The sequence below is a fragment of the Antechinus flavipes genome, chromosome 4 (assembly GCF_016432865.1).
Source record: "Antechinus flavipes isolate AdamAnt ecotype Samford, QLD, Australia chromosome 4, AdamAnt_v2, whole genome shotgun sequence".
Classification (NCBI taxonomy): Eukaryota; Metazoa; Chordata; class Mammalia; order Dasyuromorphia; family Dasyuridae; genus Antechinus; species Antechinus flavipes.
The window spans coordinates 128,519,032-128,542,613 of NC_067401.1; the positions used below are offsets into that span (position 1 = coordinate 128,519,032).

At 34.1% G+C, this 23,582-nt stretch overlaps 1 protein-coding gene across 6 annotated transcripts in view; it reads left to right on the top strand.

Annotated features, from left to right (window-relative positions):
* The window catches only part of MBTD1 (mbt domain containing 1), a 75,036-nt gene that overhangs the window by 38,377 nt on the left and 13,077 nt on the right, over nt 1-23,582 (top strand). For 5 of the 6 annotated variants that reach the window (XM_051994277.1, XM_051994278.1, XM_051994275.1 and 2 more), the window contains 8 exons: nt 6,973-7,090; nt 18,386-18,520; nt 18,820-18,908; nt 20,185-20,419; nt 21,066-21,121; nt 21,473-21,577; nt 22,434-22,581; nt 23,488-23,570. In XM_051994277.1, the coding sequence (XP_051850237.1) occupies nt 6,973-7,090; nt 18,386-18,520; nt 18,820-18,908; nt 20,185-20,419; nt 21,066-21,121; nt 21,473-21,577; nt 22,434-22,581; nt 23,488-23,570 (969 nt within the window). Of the gene's footprint in view, nt 1-2,801; nt 2,895-6,972; nt 7,091-18,385; nt 18,521-18,819; nt 18,909-20,184; nt 20,420-21,065; nt 21,122-21,472; nt 21,578-22,433; nt 22,582-23,487; nt 23,571-23,582 lie in introns of those variants that run through there. The other variant, XM_051994280.1, reaches the window with a different exon arrangement.

Sequence of the window (23,582 nt, forward strand, 5' to 3'; positions counted from 1 at the left end):
AAACGTTTTCTTAAATTTTATTACTAACAATAACATGGGCCTTTGCAATTTATAAAATATTTTCACATACATTAATCTCATTAAATTCAACAAATAGTAATTAAGTACCTACATGTAAATGAACTGAAAACAAGTGTAAATGAGAGGTTTAGGAGTATTTGAGAAACTTGAGGAAGACAAAATCAGTTTAACACACCTGGAAGGATCAGATATAGTTTCTAAATGAGGAAAAAAGCAAGTTGAACTTTAAAATATTGGTGGGATATGATGAAGATAGGGCAGCTGTCCAGATATGAGGATTGCTGTCAGCAAAGGCATGAAGTTGTGATAAGGTAAGGTAGATTAGTGGATTATTTGTACTAATGTATATGTAGATCAGTTTAAAGTATGGGTAGGTAAGTAGGTGGTACAGTAGATAGAGCGTCAGACCTGGAGTTTCTAGAAAGATTCATCTTCTCTGAGTTTAAATCTAGCTTCATACTCCTCCTCCCTGTGATATCCTAGGCAAGTTACTTAATCGTGTTTGCCTCAGTTGCCATATCTATAAAATAAGCTGAAGAAGGAAATGCAAGTTATTCCAATGTCTTTGCCAAAAAAAACCCAGTGGGATCCCCAAGAGTCAGACACAACTAAAACAGCCAATCAACAACAAAACATAAAGAAAAGCAGTAGGAAAGAAAATAGGTTTGGAGTCAAATTGTGGAGGAATCTGAAATGACATTAAAAAGTTTACATTTTATTTAGGAGACAAAGGTCTCTAAACAGATAGGATCAGAGCAGAGCAATGCATATGAGAAGTTACAAAGGATAAATTAGAGAAAGAGACCAGAGGAAGGGCTAATAGAGGAGTCCAGATGAGATGTGATGAGAACAATGGAAAGAAATGGGAACAGAGAGAGATGGGCTAGAACTGGCAGGACTTGACAACCAAAAGGTAGGGGGAAAGAGTCAATGATGATCCTAAAGTTTTGAGCTTGCCTGACTAGAAAGGATAGTGGCGCAGTCGTATGAGGAGAAAGTAGGGAGTTTAGTTGTAGATATCTTCAGTGTGCGGTATCTGTCTCTCTTTGGAGATGTCCAGCAAGCATTTGGAAATGTGAGACTGGAGAAGCCACTGCATAAAAACAGTAACTGAAGTAATGGAAATAGGTCAGATCACCAAGGAGAGACTGACAAGATGAGATGGCTGGTTGGCGGACACCTATTCCTGGAATTTGCTGAATGTTCATAGAGCAGGGGAAGTCAGCCAAAGAAGGTAGGAGAACAGGCAGAATTCTGTCACCTGTGCCTCGGAGTAGTCCTCTGAAGCTGGGTATTTTACAAATGAGAAACCTCAGCTGTAGAAAAGGTTTCATTAGGACCTTTATGTAGAGACAGGACTTGAACCCAAGTTGTGGAGTGTCTGGTTCAGGGTTCTTTTCACTGTATAATAACATCTTCTATTGGGAAGATCTCCCTGTTAATGAATAAACTAACCTCTTCTAGAACGAATAGGACTAATTTACACTTGTAAAAATCATTTTTATTTTGCATATATGTTACATGTGTGAATACACACATATTTTGCTGTTTACTTTTTGTGTGATTTCTTCAATTTTCTAAAATAATTTTTTTTTGCTTTGCTATTATGGTTTCCAAAACTCCTTACTGGTATTGATATTTTTTATTAAAAAGGAATGGATTTTCCCCCCTTCTAAATCACTAGTCAATTTCCTGTGCTTATACATAATATATACAATCACCTATCACACACTAACAAAAGTTGGAAAGGACCTTAGAAGTCAATCCAATGAACCTGTGCATTTTAATAGTGAGGAAACTGAGGCCCAGAGAGGAAATGATTTATCCAAGATTATTTGACAGCTTATTAGTGACTTAATTATGGTGTTGTCTAACTATTGCCCTTACTGCTACCTCAAACATGATCTTTTTCCCTTTATCACTGACCTTCTCTCTCTGTTTCTGTCTCTTTCTTTTTCTCTCTCTCTCTCTCTCACACACACACACACACTCACACTCACACTCACACTCACACTCACACACTGTTAAATTGCAAGGTGAGTGGTTTTTGTGAGAAAGGAAAGGATTTCTTTTTGTCCTTTTAATCATGATTTCTTCATCCTTCTTTCTACGGTTTCACAGATATATATGTGTGTGTGTGTGTATATATACATATATATATACATATATATATAAGAATATAAACATATTCTTATATTTTGAGTCCTCATCACTATTTTCCCCCTCTTGTGAAATGTTAATGTATTCCCTATACCTTTATAATAGCAAAACAATATTTTGTTTCTACACTAGATGGCAGTACATTAATTCTCTCTTAGAATGAATTTTGAAAGTACTATTTGAAAGTACTAGTAGCTTTCATGCAGATTTTCTCTCACTGTTGGGACAGATTTATGTATAATTTCAGATCTTAAATACTGTCCTCCATTCTTGTTCATTAATGCCAAGAGTTTATATGTAATTATCAGTGTTATTTTGGCCCACTCTATATAGAACAAATCTATGTAGACTTTTTTGTGGTCAATTCTATTGTGCATTATATCTGTACAATTAATAGAGGATCATACATCTCTAGAAATCCCATCTATAGCACATTCCTGAGCTTATAAGAAGAATGGGGAAAGGGAACTTCCCTCAAAAATATTTTCTTACGGATGAGAAAAAGAATCTTTTTGTTGTTGTTGTTGGGAGGCCCTTAGCATTTGGATTTGGGCCATGTCCAACAGGACCTTCCTGATTGCAGCTTACCTTGCAGGGAAGGAGAGTCGCTCACAGATTAACCCATACGAGTGGTTCCTGGATCAGGAAGTGAACCAGATCTTCCTTGTTTGGGGAGGCACCTGAGGTGGATCTCTTCGCCATGAGTCTGGAAGGTAAATTTGTTGTTACCTGTAAATTATGGTTCTGCTAGTTCATACTATGCCAATCCAGACTTCAGTTATCCCTCCTGCCAGCAAGTGAAGACAGATGACTTGAACGAAGATGGCTATCGAGGCCTGGGTCATTCAGTCTTCCCCATTTGACAATATTCATTTTTAACAAAAAGGAAATATATATGTGTATATATCTATATATGTGTATATATCTATATTACATATATGTGCATATATATGTATATATCTAGAGAGAGATTGTTTGTTTTGCTATGTGGAGCACAGTTTCCATTGCGGTGCTCTTTTTTCCCCCGTTTTTCTTTTTCCATAGAGTCAAACATGGATTGGTTTAGGAGGGCCTAGCAGAACCACAACCTTACAGGCAAGAACAAATGTCACTTTCTGCTACTTTCTCCTATACCAATCCAGACTGTAGGAACCAAGAAATAACCAAACAATGAAGATAGTTACCATTATTAAATGAAAATATTGACACATTATTTACTTGAACATAAATTAATTGGTTCATTAAAATTGATTAATTTTTTTCTATTCAGCCTATCACTTTGGCAGATAAACAATCAGATCATTAGTAAGCTTATTTGTGAGACTCATTAGAGATACAATGATCTAAAACAACATCTGTTTAAGAGTGTGTGTGTGTATGTGTGTGTGTGTCTGTGTGTGGAATTTTAAGAAATACTATGGAGCATTTCTCCTGATCCACAAAAACAGATCCTATTCATCACACCACACCACCCACCCGAGAAAAAAGAGATGTGCCTCTATTTTTTAAATTTAACTACCACCCAATCTACTTAAAAGTAGATTAATATTGGTAATATAATAGAAACTATCTTTTATATAAATACAGATCTACATAATCCATCTTCCTTTTAAGTTTTCTTGTTTTCTTAATTGTACCTGCTGGCAATAGGAGTAGCTTTAAAGTCTAGAGTGATGTAGGGGAAAATAGCAGAACATGAAGAGTCCAGTATTTAACATAAATTAATAAATAGGCCCAAAAAAAGATTCACATATTTTTCCATAACTAGAGAACCTGTTTATATCTGCCCTCCAGAATCAATGATAGCTGAGATACCTTGTTTTCTCCATATGTTTAGAGGCATATTTCATGTCCACCACTGGTAGGGAGGAGTCATAACTGATTCTGTCTTTCAGTTTGTGGACCTAACCTGTATCACTTCACCTCAGTTTTCTTCACCTCAATCTGAAATTGCTCTTTCTCACACTTTGGCTCTTGAGAAGATAGGGGTTGAACAGATATTTCATAAGTTGTTGGCCTATCAGAAGAGAGTCTACCAAAGAGTAGAAGACCATATATAGATGTCTACTGACTAATGATCAAATTGGTTAGGTCCTGTATCTCTGATTCCTTTGGTTACTCATTCTTCTGGATATGTTTTCTTATGTTGATTTGCCTGAAAATATACAAATACACCTGACTTTACTTGAATCTTTTCTTTATCATCAAGGTTTTAAATTCTTTCAGTATGGTTCTTATCATTTACCTCTGGAACTTTCAGTATTTTCTGGATTCTAAAAGTCATTTATTTAATTTAGTTAATTATTACAGTGGTGTGCAAATTAAATGGGACAAATTAGAATAATTGCATTTATTGATTTATATAATAAACAAATGTTAACTTGCAATGTGTCTTCTTTTTGCTGAAATCACTTGTTTTCCATGATTTTGACCAATAATCCTCTAGTTCTTCTCATGAAATCATTTCTTGCAATGAATATTAAACATATTTTTGACAAATAGTCCATTTTCCTCATCTAACTTTGATTATAACCTATAGGTTATCAATAGGGTTTAACTCAGATGAATTTCCAGGCCACAGAAACATGTTTCTCTCCATCTCTTGGACAGATTTCTCTTTCTTTGGCATATATGGCATAGTTAAAGATTGTGGTGCAATATTCCATCTCAGTTTGGGAATTTCTGTCATTTTAGGATAATTCTGCTTCTCAGTATGTATGTATATAGTTATCAGAGTTTAGCATTGCCTCAGCAGGGGGAATCCTTCCAGGCCCAATAAAAGTAAAAAGTTCCCTGACAATTTTTTTCTGGCAGATGTTTTTCATAGTCCATTAGAGAGTCCTAGGTCTTATAGGATCACCTAAACTTCTTCCAACAACAGTTTTGTTACAGCTTTGAATAAAAAAGTTTCATCAATAAAAAATTAGCTTTTTAAAATCTTCAGTTCTCTACTCTTTGTAATATAGCAATCATTTTTGTTTCATAGCCACTGTTAGCGACTTTTTAATATACGTACTGGTCATCTTGTTCTTTCAGTTTTAAGAAGCATGCTCTGGATATAGAGAAATTGGGAACAACCCTTACAGCTGCTAGATCCCTCCGAAGGTCTTTACTTGTCTTCTGAAGATTAATTAGACTCTTTTGCATTGTAGACCATTTTTTAATTTTACCATTTTTAATTGCATTTTCCTTTGTGTTTTGGTTCTATTTATTCTTTTTATTCTTTTTCACTATGAGCTTGAATGATCTTAAGATGTTGGACTTTCCCAAACCAACATCCACAATAATTTCTCTAATCATCATTGAAATGTGCTCTTTAAGAGCTAAAATTTTTGTACCTTCATTTAGATTCTTGAAAATCTGGAACTAAATATGCAACAAAAGAGATTAGTGAGAAACATGCAAATGGCAGAAAATGCATCACTCAACCAACAAAAAGTGGAGAAATTGGTTTAATTTGATTTCAGTTTGTCATTCTGTTCTGCAACACAGATTAGTGCCATTGGATGCATATGTGTACATGTACATATACCCAAATATATATGACTTGCTTTCCCAAAATAAAATCATATCTAAATTATTATTTTCCCACATCATTGTATTATCTTCCTATTACATGAAGAAATAGAAGCATGAGATACTTAGGAAATATTTCATATCACCTTCATTCAACGTGTCTCGTTATGGTCAGATGTTCTGAATGAGCCTAGCATCAGTAGATACAGATACACATATATGACCATTCTTATCACAAGATGAAACCATATAAAAATCACTTGTCCCAAATAATTCACACACCACTGTATAAAAGCTATAAATAAGTTTCAAGCATTGAATTGACTAAAAAGTAATAGGGGATATATGTGATGTAATAATTATAATAGTTGTAGACTATATTAGTAAAAGATTTTAGAAAAATCCCATCATCTTATTATGTAAGTTAATCACCTAATGGAGACAAAAGTCACTTGAGTTTTTTTGGTGATTGTCATTTTCTAATGTTCTAGGTTCTTCTTTTAGTGATGAAGATTTAAAGTAAATTATTATGTTAATCATGAAAGAAACAATATCAACTGGTTAAACTAATAATTTACTATAGTATATAGATCTCTAAAATTGTACCTGTGCCTTTTGAGTGTTTATTTCCTGCCACCTTCTCTTTTACCCATTCTTATAAACTTTCTTTTGTGAATTAGTCTTAAAAGTAAAAAAAAAAAATTTATACTGAGGTGAAAAAATACCTTGAACTTTCACATCTTCTCTTATCTACCTTCTCTTACTAACTTGGAGTATATTGCCCCAAATAACGTAGGTAATGACATAATGCATGAAAGGCAGTTTGCCAGTTTGAATTATTTTTCTTGTTATTCTTTGTTAATTAAAATGATATTCATTCGAAGGTATATTGCAAAAGACAACTATTTTAAATTGGCTCTGTCTTGTGAAAGCTACTACAACTGGTTTTATAATTCTGCTTTTATAAAATATTTTTTTTTATATGCTAAAATGATATTCTGGATTCTGAAACTGACATTTGTGTGTTTTAACTTCTTTGAATTCTGTTAAACTTGAATTCAATCCTGATACTAGATAACGCATAGAAATATCTAATAAATAATAAAATTCTATAAAAATAAAAAGGAAAAAAGGTTGAATTTTTAGAGAACTTTACATATTAGTCTGTCATTTCTTGCATATTTCTGTTGTTGGTGACAGTTAATAAAAATAAAGATTGTATTCCAAGCTGAGTGCTAATAATAAGGTGCTAATTTGGTACTTTTTACATGACAGGCACCCATGGGGACCTGCTGGGGTGATATCTCAGAAAATGTGAGGGTGGAAGTTCCCAATACAGACTGCAGCCTACCTACCAAAGTCTTCTGGATAGCTGGAATTGTGAAATTAGCAGGTGAAAAAACCTTCATAGTAATTGACCAAAAAAGCTAATGATACCTATAATTAGATTATTTTATAGGTGTTTGTAAATTTTATGCTACATGGAGGTTTGGGAAGTTATAATGAATAATGAAAACTGACTTATGTTAGCAATTTTGTACAGCTTATTTGCTTTATATAATAATTTGGATTGTTAATGATAGCAGTGTCCATGTCAACATGTCCTGTCACTTTTTCCTTCCCAGTGTTTCTCAGATTTGTCCCATTCTTATCATTCTCACTAATATCGCTCTCTTGGTACTGCAGTACCATACTGTTGAATAGGTACACAATTAGGAGCTCCCACTATTAGTTGCACTAACCAGTTAGCCTAGATCCCTGCTTTTCCAGGTCAAAATTTTCCATGGACTCATGATATGGAAATATGGGAAAGTAGAGCAACTCTCCACCCTTGCTCTGGATCTCAACTCTCTTTACTGTGACCAGTGAAGGAACATTGAGATTACTAAGATCTCCAACTCCAGAGGATATATAAACCTCTGAATTATACACACATGGAAGTTGGGGTGAAGAGGGAGATGGCAGAGCAGTGTAGAAAACTATCATTTTTTTTTGCCCCACCATAGGACATGAATGTTAAGTATAATAAGTAATATACATTTCAAATGTTAAAAAAAAATTGTAAATAAAATATTAGAACAATAAGTCTGTCTTCCATTAAATGTTTTAGTGTAATTTTTTTTAAGTTTTTAAATCTATGTAATAATTCACATTTAGACAGTACTTTTGAGTTTATAAAGTACTTTCCTCACAAGGTGATATTTTGGTTGTGGGGTTTGAGGGGATTTTTGGTGGACTTTTAAAAATTTTAAACAACTGTTATAAATTATGATGTTTTGGTTGTGGGATTTGAGGAGTTTTTTTTTTAACTATTTTTATAAACAACTGTTACAATTATGCATAGAGAACCTAACAAGTTTTAAAATGTCACTGCCCAAATCTAATTATCCAATAGATTTGTTACAAAATAAAGATTATAATTCGGTATGGGAAATAAGATTTGCCCATTAAAAAGTAGCAACAACAGAAAATAATTTATTATGAAATGATTAAATAGTGTATGATTAAATTTCCATACACAGACACTAAGAACTAAAATAAAATAGCCCAGAGGAAGGAGGAAATTCTGGGTTGGAGTCATCATACCTAGTTTATTGTGATATCCTCCTATTCAAGCTTTTTCTTTCAATCCATTCTGCTTGACTAATCTATCCTGCTGTTAGATTAAACTTCCACAAAAGCTATCTTTTCACTGAAAAAGCATTTGATAAAATTCATCCTCTCCTCATGACTGTTTAGATAATAGAAATACTTTCATAGTATTATTAAATAGTATATTGAAATTCAGTTTACTGACAAAAAAACATTAAAGTCATCCTTTTAAAATTGGGAGAAAATAAAGATTCCTAGAAAACAGTTTGGTGATAAAGGATTGGCGTTTGGGAGAGAGATGAAAGCTGAGTGTATAGATTTGAGAATCTTTGCATAAGAGTTATAATGGAGTCTATGAGAATTGATAATTCTAGCAAGATAGAACATAAAGAGAGAAGAGGAGAGGGCCTAGAATAGAACCATGCAGATGTTGATCCTCTAAAAGGAAATCAAATATGTAGGAAGAGAACCATGAACAGTGTCACCAAAACCAGATTGGGAAGAATCCCAGCAAATGATCAGCAGGGTCAGCTGCTTGTAGGGAAGTTAAGAAGAGGCCTGAGAAAAGACCACAGAATTTGATAATAAAAATATCATGGATGACGTTAAATTGTTAAAAATTCAGTTATGGGGATGAAAGGTCAGAGTGAAAGCAGTTGAGAAGTGGGATGTGAAAAGATGAAGACAACAAACTTAAGAGTTTAGATGTGAAAGGGAAGATAGCTACAAGATGATTGCTTAAGGAGCTTATTCAAGGGTTTTGCTTTTTTGTTTGTTTGTTTGTTTTTTAAGCATGTTTGTCCCCAGGATTCAAATGTTCTTCCTTTTCACTTCCATCTTTGATGAGAATCCCTGACTTCCATGTTTCAGCTCAAATTCTATATACTGGAAGAGGCCTTTCCCCATTCCCCCAGCTGTTAGAACCTTCCACATTAGAATTACTTTTCATCTCCTCTTATCTTTTATGTACCTGCTTATATACATATCATCTCTCCTCCCCAACCCTAATAGAATGTAAGCTCCTTGAGGGCAAGGACTGTTTTTACCTTTTCTTCATGTTTCCAGTGTTTAATGCACTTCCTGATACACAATAACTATTTAATAAGTACTTATTGATTAATAGATGTCTGGGCATTTTTGTAAGAAAGGAGGAAAAAAGTGGATATGGAAAATTGATATGCCGAATTTTCAGAAGGTCAAGCTCCTGGAACAGACAAGCAGTTATAAGTTTAAGGACAAGAATAGAAAAATTAGTGGTGGCAAGGAGAAAAAGATCTTATCTGCCAAAGCTATAACAGAAAAGAAAAAGAGTGAGTGGTGATTATCCAGGGTGGGGTTGAAAGAGTACTAAATTTGGAACCTGAGGACGTTTCTTACCTTTTCTGAACTCCCATTTCCTCTAATAAAAAACAAAAGCATTAGAATAAACTGGCCTTAAGACTATTCACATTCAACATAGTGCTGAAAAAAACAAGTAGTATAGTTTTTGCCTTGACATCTGATTTCATTAACATAGAGACTTTGTAGGGAGGAAACACCTACCAATGCAGTCATACTTGCTCTAAAATTTATAAGCTAAGTACTAAGAGATTGGGTGAATTGCCAAAGACACTACATGGCAGTTTACACATAGTAACAATAACAGTAATATACGGTATACCAATGAAGGTCAGATATTCATGGACATATTTCCTTCTACTACACAGACCATAGTCCACTCATACCTTCCCATTCTGTACAATTCTTTTTTTTTTTTTAAATAGCTTTTTATTTACAAGATAAATGCATGGGTAATTTTTCAGCATTGACAATTGCAAAACCTTTTGTTCCAACTTTTCTCCTCCTTCCCCCCACTTCCTCCCCCAAATGGCAGGTTGTTAAATATGTTAAAGTATAAGTTAAATACAATGTATATATACTTATCCAAACAGTTATTTTGCTGCATTCTGTACAATTCTTGACCATAACTTCCCATAAATTTGACATGGAGTCCACCCACCTTTCAAGGGCCCTTCATATTTTCTTCAGAATGGAGCATATAGGCTGTACATCATTTGTACTTGGCTCTCAATGTATTAACCAATTCCATCATTTTTTCTAGTCATATATTTCCCTGACATACTTTACACACTTTTGCCTAATTAATATCCTTTTGTATTCACTCTTTATAGTCATTTGGGTGACTCTTAACTTCAGTATTTCATATCTGTCCCCATGACTACCAAACATACACCAAAACTAGAAAAATACTTTTTACTATGTAAAAAGATAGACTTTTGTGTGGGGAAAAAGCTTGTACAGTTTCCTAAAGTCAGTACATCCTGCTCTCTCCCTCTTCCTATTTATCTCTAGGCTTCACTCATTGTCCATTTGCAGTGTTTAGCCCAAATATGTTTACTTTTAGGTGAGTAGCTGATGAATGATTGATAAATTATCCATTCGCAAATTAAGACTTTGACAGCCATCAACTTGATTTTTCCTGTGTGGATAGTGTTGAATAAGCCAAACTCTTCTAGGTAATTATGAATTTCATCTAGGAAGCTCTGCAATGTTCTGGAACTTGATATACCCAGCACAGTTTTATCTGCAAACCAGGAGTACCTGGAGGATTTCTTCAACCTGAGCTCTATGTTGCATTGTCCTTCAGGTACTTAAAAGTGGCAAGCGCCTTTGGCAGTCATCTTTATTGGAAAGAGCCACTTGAACAAGTATTTTTTTTAAGATTTTGAGATATGCTTGGGAAACAACCCTGATGGAAATGAGCCTCTAAGGTGGCATTTCCTCTACCAAAGCAAACATTTTCATGTAGATATATCAAGTCAATTTTGTGATGATAAAGATGCAGCCAACTGTGAAGAATTATTTATGACTTCCCTACTTATTCTCCTCTGATTCCATCATGAAGAATCCCCTCAGTGCACGTGTCCTTGATTCTCCCATTTTTGTATAGGCAATCATTTGTGAGTCTTGATTCTCTTCATTATTCTCTTGATTGCCTTTTTTTAAGTTAATATTATCCAAGGTTTTTCCCCCACATCTTTATCTTTTTTCACAAATATTGAGAATGAATCCGTCAGTGCCTCAAAACTTTGTCTTCTCAAGCATGAACCCATCTCTGTGTGCATCTGACCTAGTCCAGATGCTTTCTTGTTGAGTCTTTGTTTCTTCAGTACCATTTTAAATTTTGTCTAGGAATATATCCAGAGCTATTTTATGAGAGTCCAAATGTGGTTTGTCTATGCTTGATGGTAAAGAATCTGTTATAATGATATTCAGAGCTCTCTTTAATTTTTCATCTATGTGATGTTTATAATATTTAGAACTCTCTTTAATTTTTCATCTATGTGATGGGTTTTTCTCCAAGCTTTCTTTAAAATTATATTTCCTTCCATTGCTTCTCACTTTAATATGAGAAAATAATGCATCCTCCTTTATGCATTTTCCATCACCCTTCACTAGATTTTACAGATGATCAACTTTGCAAGTAGAGGCAGTTTCTAGATTCTTTATTTTCTTGTCATACTATTTAAGTCAGTTAAACTTCTAATATTATTATAATAGATATCATTGTCCTCTCATCTGTCATTTCCTATTTTTAAACTATTCAGAATCCTGTTTAATTAGGTTAGATTGAAGTTTACTGAATTATGTATTATATCTTTTTTCTTATATTCTAGTATATCTTTTTATAGATTTAACTGTATGTAAATCTCTTATTGAAGAATGACTCCCACATATACACAGTTTCATTTTTGTGATAACTTTTGTTGCTTTTCATTTTTAGTGCCTGCTACCTTGTTTCTCAAAGAGAAAATATGTGACATAAATATTAGGCTTTTATATAGAATTGAAGCCTTTGGCATCTTCCATTCCTTACTCCTAAACCTTTTTTTCTATTGTTTTTCTATTGTTCCATCTTACTCCATACCCACGTTTCCATTGAATTCATTAAATTATTAAAATATGTATTTAACTTGAAATATCTTACAAAGGTTTTTATAGAATTTATCTACTACCCCAACCTTTGGAACTAGTATTAGAACAATTAAAGATTATTCTCATGGTGGTCTTTTTTTTATCTTTATCAAGAGCAATGTAATACAAGATGCCCAAAGAAATAATTTTTCTTTCAGTGTTTGGATGTAAGATAAACCCAACTTTTTTTATTTTCCTCTCCAAAAAAAATCCAATAGCCATCCTTCCATTTAACTTCAGTTTGGTTTTGTCGTTTATGATGAAAATGTCAAATTTAGTATGATTCAGTTCTTCTAATAAGTCTTTTTGGCCATTGAACAAATATCTTACAATTAGAGTAGTAATAGCTAGGTTAATGTTTATAGTCTAAAACTCTGATTCTTGGCACTATCGTCTCCTTTTTCTACCAATCTGGAACTATGAATGTAAAGTAGACACACTGGACTGAGGATAATTTTTTATTTTCTTTTGCTTAATGAATTACAGTAACAATATCTCAGAATAATTTATGAATTTAAAAATGAGCAGACAAAAGTTGCAGCAAATAGGGGGAAGAGGGAAGAAGAGTAAATAGCCAACAAGGAACTTGCTCTGGTGAGCTTTAAAATATTTCTACAGCTACAATTTTCAAAATCGCCCAAGTCTAAAAGGAAAAATGGGGAAGGAAGGCAGAGAAGAGAGTTTCCAGAAAGAAACTCAGATATATTGGCTCCTCAGTGGCCAAACTGAAATAAAATATAGTATAAAGGGAATAGGTCAAGTTAAACAGAAAAGATGTGTGAAGAAAGCAAAAACTGAGAAGTCAGACATAAAAAATTACATGTAGTTGAATTATTGTAGAGATAAATTGGTTAATGCAAATCCTAGCCACCTTTTGATTGTGCACAAAATTGGACACCTTTGGTTTAGGCCCATCCTTAAATAACTACCATTGTTCAGAAACTGTCCTGTGAAAAGCAAGGCCACCAAAAATGGTGGCTTATAATTTATGATTTACCTGTTAACATTTTGCAGTGAGGAAAAGAATTCATTGAAATTAAACAATGGAAATAAAACATCATTAGTCATATGCTTTGAGGAACAATTTCTATGTGAAAAAAAATTTTTAGTTCCATATAGTATGCTACATTCTATAGCAAATTCCAAATGCCATATGGTTTAAATATAAAAGAATACATATTTAAAGGTTAGAACAAAGCATATTGGACTGCTTAACCCAACTTAGAAAGAAACAATGAATCATTGACTATCAGAGAGGAAGAATCACTGAGAATGATGTTGAACGTTTGGATTATCTGAGAATAATTTCTTACACTATGAAAAACAATAAAACTAAGTTATAAAGAAAAGAAGAGTTAGGAGATGAGGGTTGTGGAATATCACCTCTTCTGTCAGTCTTGGCTGAAAACGTTGGCTAAGTTTTGCCTTACTGCTTTTTTCTTATTTTTATAAATAAGAATATAAATAAGCCTTACTGCTTTATTCTTATTTTGTTTCAAGAGATGACTCACTGGCTAGACAACAGGGAAGAGATATTCAGAAAGTAATATAAAAACAACAAATTGAATTTCTCAGAGTAAATCCATATGCTTAAACCAGTCTAAAAGGTTAAACTGGGACAGTTTGCAATAAATCACAGCTAAAATAACTTATAGAAATTAGAAAGTATTGATATGTATATAAAAGTAATAAATAGGCAATCTCTAATATATGTAAAATCAATTAGTTGTAGATATTTCACAGGTTAAATCATGCAAAGTAAATAGACAATTGGAAAAATATTTAAAGCCAAACAGAGAAAACCTTTAGTGAGTTTGTACCACTGTATTGAAGCCAGGCTCTTCTGAGTTCCAAAGTCAATTTTTACATTTTCATTGTGAGCATTTACATATCAAAATTGGCAAACATTTTAATATTTTTTGTTGACTAGAGAGAAGAAAGTAACAGTGAAAATGTTACTCAACTATAAAGTATATTGCTTTCCATGTTATTTCATAAAAAAAATTATGGCAGACATTTAATCCCCCCCCTCAAAAAAAAGGGGGGGGGGGGAGAAAAATACACTATTGTCAGTAAACTCACTGTGTTAATTCAGTTTACACAGATATTTGAACCCAGTTGATTTTCCTTTAAGTATAGTGCTGCTTCCACTACATTATTTATATTGAAGTATTACATCACCATATAAAAAGCAAATAAAAAATATGCAGAGAAATTATAAAAATTCTTTGCAGTAAGTAATACAAGATGGGTAAAGTAGAACTAAATTAACATATGCTGACAACAGTTTTGTACATGCATATGTGTGATATAGAAAGGCAGTGTGGTTTAATGGCTAGCTTCATTTAAAGTCAAAAGGGCCTCAGGTCCTTCTTCCGACACCTGAGAAGGACTGTCATTTAGCCTCAATGTCAGAGGTAACTTTTAAGACTTAGAATTCTTACCATTCTTCATTGATAGAAGGAATTTATTCATCATCATTTATCTTTTCAAATGAAATCACAATTCTGGTCCCACTTTTTAAAAATGTGATATAATATATCCTTTTTAAAGGTTTATAGAATTTTTAAACTCCATTTTACTATAGCCACTCACAGATTTTCACCCCAAAAAAGTTGCATCTCATTCATTTAAAACTGATACTCTTTTTGCTAACTGTAACCTACTATCATACTATACCTATCTATACCTCATCCTTCTTAAAATCTGTATTTCTCCCTCATTTTAAATTTTACCTCCATCTAACCCCTTAACACTTTGCTCTGACTTCCATGCCTTTCCAGTCTTGATCTGTAGTAGCCATTTCAGTCCCTCACTGTCATTTGCTCTTGAATCCCTCACTCCTTTCTCCTTTCATACCTCAATCCCGCTCATTCTCACTACCTTCCACCTCTTTGCCTACTCAGATGCTGCTGAATAGAACTGGAGGAAGCCACATAGCTGTGCCAGCTGGGTGCAACACACACCTAACTTGTCCAATTTCAACAGGGTCCACATTGCAATAAGGCAGGCCCCTTTGATTTCTCCTTAATTTTTTAGATAGGGAAACTGTTACTGTGGGAGTTAGTGACTTGTTCAAAGTCATTTTGTTATTAAATGACAGAACTGAAACAATAATCCCAATCTCCTACTCCCATATTGACACTTCTTAAGAATATAATTATAATTCACCTTTATGTGATCTTTTTAAGACTTGTACAACTCACAACATGTGAGAGAGTTATTTTTCATCGTCTACTTAAAGTTGAGAAAATAAACTCCAGCGAAATCAGGTTTCCTTCTACAAGTTAAAAGTCACACAAATAATCTTGTCAGATCCAAAAACCCAGATCTTGATCTGGATCTACTGATAATACTTAATTCAGTACTCCTCTAATTATCCTATGTGGCATTACATTTCTTTTGTTTAAATTGAATTTTTTTTTCTCTGTCAACATAAATCTGCCTTCTCTTCTTTTCACCTCCTACTCCTCAATTGAGGAACAAAAAGAAAACTCCTGTTACACATATGTGTGGTCAAGCAAAACAATTACCCCATTAGCCAATCCCTCCCCCAAAATGCTGCATAGCATTTTTTAAATAATAATAAGAGGGAAGACAAAAATCAAGCGATCAATTAACAAACATTTATTAAACATCTACCATGTGTCAGGCATGTGTATCTGTGTACACTTGTGAATAAATTGTATACATGGGCGTGTGTGTGTACATACATACATACATATATATATAATCTACATATATACACACAATATAAATATAAAAGTAATTAAAGAGAGAACAGTTTGAGGGGGAGGGTCAGGATCATAAAAGCTCTATGGCAAAGACAGCACTTAGAGAGCTTCTATAAAGTAGTAAGGGTAAGAAGTAAGTCTTCCCTCTTATTGTCAAAGGCACCACTCCCCCACTCACCTAGACTCCTCATCCTTTTCCAGCCTCCAAAATCCATTCATTTACCAAATCCTCTATTCTACCTTCACAACTTCTTTTGCTTATACCACCACCATCCTGATGCAAATACCGATCAGCTCGCATCTGGACGATGGCAGTAATCTATTAAGTGGTTTCCCTGCCCTCTCCAGTCCTCCTCCTACCCATCTGTCAAAGGGATCTTTGTAAACTCTGGTGGCTTTCTGTTACCTCCAGGATAAAAATGAATGCTGTTTTGGCATTTGAAGCCCTTCATAACCTGCCCTACTCCCTACCCACTCCTCTACCTTTCCAGTCTTCTTACATGTTACTTCTCTTCATTTGAGAGATGGAGTTCTAACATGCTAAAAATATGCTAGACCAGAGAATTTTGTGCTTATAAGCTAAATGATATTCGTCTCTTATAGATAGGTCATAAAGAAATGTCATTTTATATGCAGGGAATCTTCTTGTTAATCTGTTAAAGATCAAGACAGTTAAGACCCAAGAACAGTTAAAATTATATGTTATTCATTCTTCTAGGAAATTGCTGGAGCTGTCCTGTACTCCAGCTTTCCTGCTCTCCCCTTATTTGCCCAGCCCATGGAATTCCTACCTGTCCTTTAAAAGGTCTTGTTCAAATGCCATTTGTTCAACCAAATTTTCCTTAATCCTTTTAGTAAACCCAGTTCCCTCAACCCCTGGAAGCACAGAGTTAGTACTTCCCTTAAGGTTCTCATGGAGTCTGTTCTGATTGATTGTGTATGTTATATCCCCATTAAAGACTGTCATCTCCAACTCTGAGATAGCACTACCTACCTGTCAGATTGGCCAAGATGATAGGAAAAGATAATGACCAGCATTGGAGGGGATGTGGAAAAACTGGGACACTGATAAATTGTTGGTGGAACTGTGAATGAAACCAACCATTCTGGAGAGCAATTTGAAATTATGCTCAAAAATTGATCAAACTGTGTATTCCCTTTGATCCAGCAGTGTTACTACTGGGCTTATATCCCAAAGAGATCTTAAAGAAGGGAAAGAGACCTGTATGTACAAGAATGTTTGTGGCAGCCCTTTTATAGTGGCTAGAAACTGGAAACTGAGTCGATGCTCATCAGTTGGAGAATGGCTGAATAAGTTGCGGTATATGAATGTTATGGAATATTATTGTTCTGTAAGAAACAATCAGCAGATGGTTTCAGAGAGGCCTAGAGAGACTTACATGAACTGATGCTGAGTGAAGTGAGCAGAACCAGGAGATCATTATACCTGGCAACAAGAAGACTATACAATGATCAGTTCTGATGAAAGTGGATCTCTTCAACAATGATTCAAACTAGTTCTAACTGTTCAGTGATGGAGAGAGCCATCTATACCCAGAGAGAGGACCATGGGAACTGAATGTGAACCACAACATAGCATTCTCACTCTTTCTGTTATTGTTGGTTGCATTTTTGTTTTCCTATCTCAAGTTTTTTCTTTCTAGATCCGATTTTTTTTGTGCAGCAAGATAACTGTATAAATATATCTACATATATTGGATTTAACATATATTTTAACATACTTGATGTGTATTGGACTACCTGCCATCTAAGGGAGGGAATAGGGAAAAGGAAGTAAAAATTTGGAACAGAAAGTTTTGCAAGGGTCAGTGTTGAAAAATTATCCACGCATATGTTTTGAAAATAAAAGGCTTTAATAAAAATAAAGACTGTCATCTCCACTAGAATAAGAGGCTACTATGTAAACAACAATGTACATAGTGTGTTAGAGTTCCCATTCTTGTGGAGATGACTATCTTTAAGGGGAATATGACATGCAGAATTAATCAGAACACAGACTGAAGTATCAACTCTGTGCATCCAGAAATTTGGGGGGACTGGGTTTTCATCGTTTTAATTTGTAAAAAATAATGGATCTAATCATCCAGGAAACTAGCAATTGCTTTACAATATAACTTTGAGTAAATTAATATGTAATATAATGGATGCAGTTCATTCCGTATTTGATTCAAAAACTTAGTAATAGGTACTCTAATTCAATTTTTTTTCCCTTAGCATTTGATAAAGACGTTTCTAAACAAAAAATAAGACATTTTATGCATTTCTCTTTAAATTTGTTCCAATTAATGTATTTTATTTTCCTTGGCAAAAATCCTTTTTGCTATACTTGGGGGTTTTCCCATTTAAACACTTTCCATTTCTTTCAGGTTATAATGCCCTTTTGAGATATGAAGGGTTTGAAAGTGACTCCAGCCTGGACTTTTGGTGCAACATATGTGGGTCTGATATCCATCCAGTTGGTTGGTGTGCAGCCAGTGGGAAACCTCTTGTTCCTCCTCGGAGTAAGTAAGAGTAATGGAACTGTTGACCCCACAATATTTTAAAGGAATTTCCCTCTTACCTCTTATGTAATTTCTCTAGGAATGATAATGCTTCTTTTCTATCTTAATTTAAAATTAATTTCCAGGATTTTTGGTTTGAGTCATTTTTTAATTCATTCAAATACGTGTTAATTTTGAAGTCCTGATTTCCTGGGATACATGATACTATTGGCCTTGCCTTTTTTTTTTTCTTAATAAAAATGTCTTATTTCCCACATCCCCTCCATGCCTTATTAAAATATGATTTCTTTTTGCAATAGCCATTCAACACAAGTATACAAACTGGAAAGCTTTTCTAGTGAAACGACTTACTGGTGCCAAAACACTTCCTCCTGACTTCTCTCAAAAGGTAAAGCTTGGTCTCTATAAATCACTTTTAACTAAAACACAAAAAAATTGTCTGGATGTTTGCATTTTTGGCTTTTTTCCCAGATTATTTTTACCTTTTGAATCCAATTCTTCCTGTGCAACAAGGGAACTGTTTGGTTCTGCATACATATATTGTATCTAGGATATACTGTGACATATTTAACATGTATAGGACTTCCTGCCATCTAGGGGAGGGGGTGAAGCGAGGGAGGGGAAAAGTCAGAACAGAAGTGAGTGCAAGGGATAATGTTGTAAAAAATTACCCAGACATGGGTTCTGTCAATAAAAAGTTATAATTATTTTTTTTAAAAAAATCTGAATTTAGGCATTTGGGGATTTACAAGATATGTTATTCCAAAGCAATGTATTAATATAGATATGTTTAAAACCACAGTGAACTGATGTTATTATTCATCAGACATTCTTCATAAAAATGATTTGAAAGAAATGCACATCCTTTTTAATGTTTGGAATCAGATTTCATACTTTGTAGGTACTTCCCCCACCAATATAGATTAAAACCCATTCACAAGCTCTTTTCTTGTGCAGTTCATAAATAGTTGTTAATATATATTTCCAGACTGAAGGCATGTTACATGTCTTTATGTCCTTTATACTTCAGTTGAACTGACCTAATTGCTGTTCCCACACTGCCTGTTCCCTCCAGGCTTTTGTATAGGTTGTCCCCTATGCCTGGAATGCTTTTCCTTCCTCACCTCTACTTCTTGGAACTGCTAGCTCTCTTCCAGCTCAGGCCAGGGCTCCTCGCTCTAGAAGCACCATCATTTGGGACTCATTTCCCACCCATACGCGTGTGTGTGTGTGTGTGTCCGTCCTTGTTACATGTTTGTGCTGTCTGTCTGGGCATCCTTCTTACATGTTGCATCTCTCTGGGTAGAAGGTAAGCTCCAAGGACAGGGACTTCCAGACCAGGGAAGGCTGGGTGGGTTGATTGTCTAGTTCTTTTTGGATCTTTAATCTCAGGGTACTGGTAACTGTCCAGTTATTGTCTTAGCATTCTTAGTATGTGGCTGCTTTAGCTCCTTTTCTGGCCATATCTTTTTTCTTTAATAATTAAGGAATATAAATTAATGTTCATATCAACATATGTACCAGAAGTCAGTTCCTTCAAGGTAGTCTTATTGATCACCCTGGAGTAACCCAGCCCCTTTGTAGTCCCTCATATCTAGTAGTTGTTTAGTCAATGTCTGCTGGATTGAAGCAAACACTTGGTTATTTCTTGTCTTGATCTCAAGGTGTCAGAAAGCATGCAGTACCCCTTCAAGCCCTCCATGCGAGTAGAAGTGGTTGATAAGACCCACCTGTGTCGGACTCGGGTCGCCATTGTGGAGAGTGTGATTGGAGGGAGGCTGAGGTTGGTCTATGAGGAAAGTGAAGATAAAAGCGACGACTTCTGGTGCCACATGTACAGTCCCCTGATTCATCATATCGGTTGGTCTCGAAGTATAGGTCATAGATTCAAAAGATCTGGTGAGCACATTTATAGAGATTTTTGTTACAAATATCAGTGTGTCTTAATGGAACTCTTCAAACATTTTTCTTGTAAAAGTCATAGATTTATAGTCTTCTAATTTATCTAAGCAGCTTCTAATTTAGTTAGTGAGTGTTTACACCAAATAATAATGTCTTAACTGATTAATATCATATATTTCCTTTGCTTGTTCTTGATTACAAAATGTGTCCATAGTCAAATAATGATTGTTTCCTTAATTTTCAGTCTTTCAGCTTATCTAAAAATAAAATCAAAACCAAAACAAAACAAAACAAAACACCTAAACATAGTTTTCCCTACTTTCCCATTTTAATCAAGTTTTAGAAGTAAATTTGTATAGCATTTTATCATCCACATTAGTAGCACTTCTAAAATTAAGCAATCTAAATAATTCTCTACCTTGTAAAATATCAGCATTCAAATTAACTTATTTCTATTAATAATATAGGCACATGTTTTCTTCAGGGAAAAGAACTCTTTAAGAGTAGTTTTGAAGTGTGGGAAACATGTGTTTGCCATGTTTGAGGGCATCATGTGCCATCATGTAAATCTTAAGACTTTCAAAGAAAGGTGGTTTTTGATCTTTCAAATGCTGACAGATTAGTATGTAACTTTTCCTTGTAGATATTACTAAGAAACAGGATGGACATTTTGATACACCACCACATTTATTTGCTAAGGTAAGAGATTTTTCATAAGAACCCTCATTTGTAAATTAGATTTGAAAGAGGGTTGTGGGTATTTTCATAAAGTAGTGGAAATCACAATTATGTGGTCATTTACAAAGATTAAAACTTTGTAATACATAGGTATCATAAATTTCTATTATAATTGCTCTAAAATTCTGTCTTATTTCCCTGTATTCCTTTAATGCTATTGAAAGTTTGAACAACAATGTTAGGTAGGTAGGAAACTATTTCACCTCTTCTCTGGTGAGTTTTTTAAAATGGGTACTTATGGGTACTGTTTTGCAGAATACTATAGCAGCATTTTTTGCATAATAGTAGATGTACTTTCTTATAATCCTTTAGGTGAAAGAAGTAGACCAGAGTGGGGAATGGTACAAGGAAGGAATGAAATTGGAAGCTATAGATCCTCTAAATCTATCTGCAATATGTGTTGCAACCATTAGAAAGGTGAGATGATAAATGTAAGTTTAAACAAAAAAATTGGGTATTGACTGGAGCTACATGGTAATGGCAAGAAAAAAATAGAAACTATTTAGAATGGTAGTGAAATATTTACACCTAAATGCTTGTGTCTGAATCTGTACTAGGAAAACAGAATACCAGTGTACCCAGATAACTTCAAAGTAAGTTTTATTTCCTTAACATAGGTCATCCATATAGCACTTTGCTAAGATTATTGTTTTGAAACCATATTTACAGAGGGATACTATGCCAGTATTGTAATCTACAATGTATCCTGTCTTACAAGCAATTTATTTCCTGGTCACTGGAATCAGTGTTGGTCCTTGTTGTATCCAATCTCCTAGTCTTGCAGCAAGTGTTCCACCCCTACTTCTCATTTACATCTTCCCATTCCATGTCCAATTCATAACCTTTGAAAGAATCTGACACTGGATTCGTAATCAGACATAAATAACTAGTAATTGTTAAAATTCTTAATATTCCCAAGGATGTTTTACATTTTACAGAATTCAAAACCCTAAACAGAAAGAATGAAATTCTAAGGTATGGAATTTCAATCATCAACCAGAGTTGAAGATTTTAACTTTTTTTTCCCCACTTACATGTAGCCCTAGCAGATGCTAGATTTTATATTGCCAACTCAGAATTAATGAAATTGTATATTTCAATTAGATAATATAAAAATCTATAAATATAACATAAGCCTTTTTTCATCTTTATAAAAGATTCTTCCAATATAAATAAAGTTCTAAATGAAAGGGTAGTTTAGAGTCACTTTTTTAAACGTGAATTCCTAAGAGTGTTTTCTAATTTTAAATATTTGGGCTTTTAATTCATAAAGGTGCTAGCAGATGGATTCCTTATGATTGGAATTGATGGATCAGAAGCAGCAGATGGATCTGACTGGTTTTGTTACCATGCAACTTCCCCTTCTATTTTCCCTGTTGGTTTCTGTGAAATTAACATGATTGAATTAACTCCACCCAGAGGTATCTCATTTTAACCTAAGATGATATTTCTGATATTGTATGATATTTTTATCACCACTTTTTTCCGTTCAATGTCTTTTTGGCATACATATGCAGTTTATCCAGTGTTGTTCTTAAAATCTGTACACGATACCAAAACAAAACAAAAAACCTACATGTTAAAAAGTTTAATGGACTATATAATGTGCATTATGGAACATTTCATTGTAGGAATATGTAGAATATGAATTAATTGTAATACCAGATGCTATTGTGAAAAATAGGTCTAGCAGATATTTGGTGCAGTATGTAACAGAGTATTTTTTTACAACACACATCTTTAAGCCTTAAAGGCAACTTCTCTTAGTAGATTCTCCATTGAAAACTCCATTAAAATACTTTTTTAAGATACAGGCTATCTCAACAAAACAAGTGGCCACCTAACATGGTTCATGAAATACTTATTCTTCAAAGATCTAAAGAAAAAGAAATTGAGTAGAAAAAAAATGCAAGACTTAAGTCTTGCTATGTTCCCTTTTCTTCCAACAAAACACATAAAGAAATGACCCCACAATCTCAAGAGCTTCACTAAGCCAGACCTAAGTATGAGAGCAGACATCTGTAACTTTAGATAATGTTTGAATTGAGAAAAGATGTCTCTGCAAAGAGTTCTTTAGGTCAGCCTCCATCCAATTAGTTTGGGCCCCAATATCTATTTCTAAGAGGACAAAATCCTCTTAAGTTAGGGGGGAGCAAGGAAGAGTTCTGTAATTCATTAGAACCACAGGAAACAGTGTCTGAAATTGATTTAGATGACCCTTCCTAAAACCTCCAAGATTTTTATTTGTTCTTAGAAACTTATTTGCATTTTTGATGTTTCAGGAATTTTGAATGAGTTTCCACTTAGGACAATGCTATATTTTTCAGGTTATACAAAACTTCCTTTCAAATGGTTTGACTACCTCAGGGAAACTGGCTCCATAGCAGCACCAGTAAAGTTGTTTAATAAGGTAAAAAGAAAA